At 40.2% G+C, this 5897-nt stretch overlaps 1 protein-coding gene across 1 annotated transcript in view; it reads right to left on the bottom strand.

The window, feature by feature from the left end:
• The window catches only part of plxnc1 (plexin C1), a 25414-nt gene extending 20199 nt beyond the window's left edge, over positions 1-5215 (bottom strand). The window contains exons 1-7 of the mRNA XM_014025204.1: positions 4066-5215; positions 2360-2488; positions 1997-2131; positions 1823-1923; positions 1640-1745; positions 1417-1573; positions 62-158 (exon numbers count right to left, since the gene is read on the bottom strand). Coding sequence (XP_013880658.1) covers positions 62-158; positions 1417-1573; positions 1640-1745; positions 1823-1923; positions 1997-2131; positions 2360-2488; positions 4066-5043 — 1703 coding nt within the window. The 5' untranslated portion in view covers positions 5044-5215. The remainder of the gene's footprint in view (positions 1-61; positions 159-1416; positions 1574-1639; positions 1746-1822; positions 1924-1996; positions 2132-2359; positions 2489-4065) is intronic.
• Positions 5216-5897: the final 682 nt, after the last annotated feature.

Genomic DNA, 5897 nt, shown 5'->3' with positions numbered 1-5897 from the left:
AAAAAAAAAAAAAAAGACCAATTTCGTAGGGGAAACACTGTCTGAACCAAACTGTACTTACAGGTGAGAACTTGTTTGTCCCTGAATACTGGAGCAGTTGACCAGCTTCAGTCTCTCCGTTAGATTCACTTGGCCAACTCTGATCTTCACAGTGACGTCTGTAAATGAATAAAACATACATTTTAACACTGCATAGCTGGACTCATTGACTATTATAACCATGAAGATACTAAAAAAAGTCTTTTTAGCCTTTTACTGGCATAGTTTTCTTCTCACAGAGATGTAAGTTCAGTGTTTATCAAGTGAACTTTCTTCAAAACTGCTTTTTTAATTTCTCCTAATATTGTGAAYGGTTCATTCTCACATTGAGATCATTTTTTCTTCCGTGTTTTCTGTCTCATTCTACAATTTTTGTGCTATTTTAACAATTCATATATCAAAACTTTCAGCTCCTCCAAGACATTCCTTTTATGACTTGGTATTTCAGCTATTTATACTTTTTTTTTGTTACTATTTCACTTTTTCGGCTACATTTTTCCCATTGAAAATGACCGGAGCTAGTTTAAACATCCTTAAAATCCTTCAAAATGTTTCCAAATCTTTACAGAACCTTACACCTTTGATCTGGTTCTGCTCTTTTTAACATCCTTCTGCTAATTTTAGCTTCTTTTTTTTGGTAATTTTAGCTTTTTTCCTGCTATTTCAGCTATAATTCTGCTCCTTTCTGCTATTTTCTACTTTTTTGTGCTTCGTTTTGCTAACGTAAGCCATTATGCTTCTTACAGTTGCTTTCTGCTATATTCAGCTATTTGTAACAAATTTTGCTAATATTTAGCTGTTATTAGCTAAAGGTAGCCTTTTTTTAAGGCTAACTTCACATTTTGATAGCTATTTCAGCTTTCTGCTTAGTTCAGCAAACCTGTGCTTCTTATGCTTCCTTATGCTAATTTAAGATTTTCTAGCTACACTTTAGCTGATTTACCGCACATTTTGGCTGTTTTAGCCATTTTACAACAAATTGTCACGTTTTTGTACTTTTTTCCCCACTAATTTGACATGTGTTACTCCTTTCACCATCTTGGTGCTAATTTCAACATGTGTCTGGTACCGTTAGCTTGTTTATATGCTAATAATTTTTCTGCTATTTCAGCTATTATTCTGCTAGTTTCTGCTTTTTTGTGCTTCTTTCAACTTTTCGGTTTGAACTGACATTAACAGTTTTGCTATAAAACATTTTCAGCTCCATTTCAGCAGCTTTCAGCTAAAGTTTTCAGTGAAAGGCATTCCCTCTAGCATTTTCACAGGAAATCCAGTTTCTCTAGTAAAACCATAACACTGAGGATTTTTCTTGTAAAACAACAAGGGTTTTGGTTTTTACTTCATGATTAACATGTTCATTAATCAGACGTCACTTACCCTCAGCAGGAAGAGGACCAGAGAGGATGCAGGTGCATTGTGGGTAAATTGGCTCGGTTGTTTCACAAAGCTTCCCGGAGGATGAAATAAAATTGCAGGCAAAGTTTAAGTCAGTCTTCAGGCTCAGAGACAGGTGGGTCTGGACGATCAGCTTCATCTGATGAAGGAAGGAAAATAAGAAACATTTCACGGCTCAGAGTCAGACCTGCGTTAAAAAACCCACCTTTCCGCTCGGACCCTCCAGAACTCTGTGAGAAACCATCTTCTGCTGGGCTTCATCGGGGATGGACACCCAGTCCTGGCCTCTGCAGTCGTCCTGGACCTCGCAGCTGAGAGACGTTCAAACATGGTCACAAACGTTTCAAACACTCCACAGGTGTCAGCTGCAGGGGAAGCTTCTCCTCACCTGTTCTTGGAGACGCACCACACACAGAACGGATCCTGAGCGGACCAGCACTCCTGCAGGGTTCTGCTCAGGCGGCAGTTTGATATCAGAACGCGTTTAATCTGAAACAAAAACACAGATTTTATAAAAAGCAGCTGCGGCACCTGAAGATATGTAGAAAAACACTTTGTGTACCTGGTTTTTAAACGGCACATAGACATGTTTCTGATCCACTGGATCCAGATGGGTTTTAGGAAACAGGTTCTGGTCTCCACTGGCCCTGTAGAGCACCTTTGGACAGGTGGGATGGTAGTTCCTGTCCGCAGCAATCTGAGGACAAACAGTTTTTATTAGATTAAAGTAAATGTTTTTGTTTCTGACTGATGTGGTTCTGTCTTCTGACACTGCGGTGAGCTCAGACCAGAACTGAAAAGCTGCTGTTGTTTCTGTTTTCAGTCACTTCCGCTTTTTAGTTTTTGCTTCATCAGCTTGTTTTGTGCTTGTTACAGACTCGTCTTCCTCTTTTCAGCTGCAGTTGAGTCAAAGTTCGGTACAAACCTTGATGAGCTGCCCGTCTGACGTCCCGATCAGGAAAACTATCCAACCCCTCTGCCTCAGTGCCAAAACCGAGCTCATGTGGTTCTTCTTCAGGATCACCGCCTTCGGTTTCAGCACCTTTGGTTCCGACTGAGAAACAGAAACACAACAATTCAATCTGAAGATAAACACTAAAACTCATCTAATCTGCAGCCAACATAAAACCTCATCATGTTAACACCATCCCACAGTAAAGCATGGTGGTGGCAGCATCATGCACCTCCAGACATTCGGTCCACCTTCCTGCAGGAGTATAAGCTCTAAACACACCACAGAAACTACACTCCAGTGGTTTAAAGAGACCCAGCTAAAGGTCCTGGAATGGTCCAAACAAACCTCGGTCCATCTGAGGACCCAACAGTTTAGTGTGGCTCTAAAAAAGTTTTGTTTTTTCTTATTTCTTGTTTATATATGATTCAAACCCAACTCCTGGTACCATCTCAATGATACGATCGCAATATTTATCATGATACGACAATATATCTGTTTGTTTGGATGACAACATGTTTCAATATCACATAGTGTTATAATACGATTTCAATTCACATCAATTCAAGTCTGATGGATATGATGCAATATGTCAGTCCACATGGGGTATCTGATGACAACGATGGATCAATATTTTTGTTTTGCCTAAATGTTTTTAAACAATAATTTAATCAATATATCAATGTATAGTAACACCCCTACATCTAAAACAGTTATTTACTAAATGATTGTGTTAAATTGGCATTTAATATCGCATCAGACTAGTGAATTGATCAAAATTGTATCATGACACTTTGTGATATTGAAACATTGTATCGTCATCCAAACCAACCGATATATCGTCGTATCACGATGAAGCTGCTGATTTACACTCTTAGATGTGCAGATGATACTGATCTACATCGGACATTTGATGATGATATGGATCAATGTTTTCATTTTGCCTTGAAGCTCCCAAGTAGACCTGAGGTTGAAGTGAAATCACTAAGAGTCAATTCAGCTGCTTTATCACGATAAGACGATATATCGATTTGTTTAAATGACGATACAATGTTTCAATATCACAAAGTGTTATGATTTGATTTCGATTCACATCAATTCACGATGTGGATCTTTGCATTGTATCAATCAGACTTGTGAACTGATGTGAATTGAAATCATATCATGACACTTTGAGATATTGAAACATTGCATCGTCATTTAAACAAATCGATATATCGTCGTRTCGTGATAAACCTGCTGATTTACACTCCTAGATGTGTAGTTGATACTGATCTACATCAGACATATGATGACGATATAGATTGATGTTTTTGTTTTGCCTTGAAGCTCYCCAGTGGACCTGAGGTTGAAGTGAAACCACTATGAGTCAGTTTGGCAACTTTATCACGATACGACGATATATCGATTTATTTGGACGAYGATAYGACGATTCAGTTTAATTCCTAAATCTGATTGATATACAATATCATATGTTAATATAACACAATCATTTRGTAAATTATTGTGTTATACTGGTATCCATCCAGATTTAAAACAAAAAAATGTATGAATTACTGGAAGATCTGCCCCTGAGTTGTTGGCTGAACAGTTTAGTTGAACAGACCTGCAGCGTTTTGTGTCACAGATTTACAACAAATACTTTATAAAAATCATTTCAGTTGAACACGCTGACCCACCTGTCTTGAGCTTCCAGATCCATAAGAAAAGTCTGGATCTGTGTTTGGATTGTTGCTGAGGTCAGGGCTGATGTCAAACAGAACCAGCTGGGTTTCAGTTCCTCCTTGGTCCACAATGAACACCCCGCTCCACAGAACCTGCTGCSCCCCCGGGATGACTGAGGAAGCCAACAGTTTGCTGCCTGGATCTGCAGAGACCTGGAGAGTCGCTCCACGCAGAGACCTCAGAGTGTCAGATTTACTGTCTTTACCCTGAAACCAAAGGAGACGGATCCGTCTGGKCTTTGACACCACGTTGGAGAGAAGAYAAACTGTTGAATTGATCTGAAATCCATCYACAAAATCCACATCATGATCACTATTGATCCCAGGAGTTCCTGATGAATCTTGTAGAGAAAATATTTCTCTCCATTCATTATTATCTGTATCATGAAGGTTAACCATTTTATTATCAGAGGGACATTTCTCTGTCTCATCTTTGYTTTTTTCTTTGAACGCAGTCAGAATATAAGTCTCCATCTTTGTTGCATCTTTCTTCACATCCACCATGAACCCAACAGACCCACTGCTGGTCCTCAGGGGTCCCACCTGGATGTGTTCTCCATGCAGAATTGTAGAGATGTTTTTCAAGTCCCTGATCTCACAGAAACCACACTTAGGATCAACAACTCCACAGCTGATCAGTGATCCATTCCTAACAAAAGGTAACAATGTGTTGACGGTAAAGGTTGTGTTCCCCTCAGAGTCCCGATGAAACACAGGCTGGTCCCCGTCCTTCATGAACCCCCTCTGAGTCAGCGTCCAGACCGGAGTCAGGTCATGGCTCAGCTGGTACAGCTTCTTCTCTGTGGAGATGAAGACAGAGACGTTGGACACCTCGAAGTGACGAATATCTTCATCAAAACTGAAATCTCCGTCCTGYAGAGACAGGACTGGTTCTGTCCAGAAGGACCACAGCAGACCGAGCAGCAGGATCATCCTGGAACATCAGAGCCGGACTCAGTCAGACCCAGACTGCAGGACACTTTGTGCTCTGTACATAAAGGCGCATCGGTGAAAAGGAGAAGTGTTGAAAGTGGGAGGAAGAAAAACCCAGCAGCACTGGAAACTGCAGACCTGTGAGGTAACATCTGGTTTCTGGAGATTTGGAAACACTTCTCTCTTCAAGCTGCCTCTGGTTTCTAAGTGTTGGATGAAACACGCTCACTTCTCTGCACCGCCTCTGGAAAATCTCCAGCAGGAGCAACAGTGACAGAAATCTCAGGCAGTTTCCAAACTGCTTTTAAAACTGGAGCAAGAGCGACATCTAGTGTCCAACCTGAAGTTTGACCAGCAGATCATGGGTTAAAACCACTCCTTTAGCTACAAACAAGTTGTTAAAACAAAAAATATTGTCTGCTAACTTTAGCTGCTGCTTCTTTCAGCTGTTCTCTCAGAGGTCTCTACAGCGAGTCCTCCTCCATCTCTTCTGCTTCCCCTTTCCAATTACTTTCATGTCCTCTCTAGCTGCAAGTTAGCAGCTAAATTCAGTTAACTGGTTTGTTTTGTTTACATTGAGTGTGTACCTGCATCTCAAGACATCATACTAATATATGTGGAAAGCTACTGGCTAAATGCAAATCATCCTAGGCATTTTAGATAGCCAAATTTAGCTGCAAACTTCTCAAGACAGTTAGCTGCAGACTATTTCAAGACAATTAGCTGAATTTAACTGCAAAAATCTCAAGACAGTTAGCTAAATTTAGCTGCAAACATCTCAAGACAGTTAGCTAAATTTAGCTGCAAACATCTCAAGATAGTTAGCTGAATTTAGCTGCAGACTATTTCAAGAC

This window comes from Austrofundulus limnaeus, unplaced genomic scaffold (assembly GCF_001266775.1).
Source record: "Austrofundulus limnaeus strain Quisiro unplaced genomic scaffold, Austrofundulus_limnaeus-1.0 Scaffold461, whole genome shotgun sequence".
NCBI classification, from domain to species: Eukaryota; Metazoa; Chordata; class Actinopteri; order Cyprinodontiformes; family Rivulidae; genus Austrofundulus; species Austrofundulus limnaeus.
The sequence above is the reverse complement of the archived record's forward strand: the minus strand, read 5'-3'. Positions and strand labels throughout refer to the sequence as shown.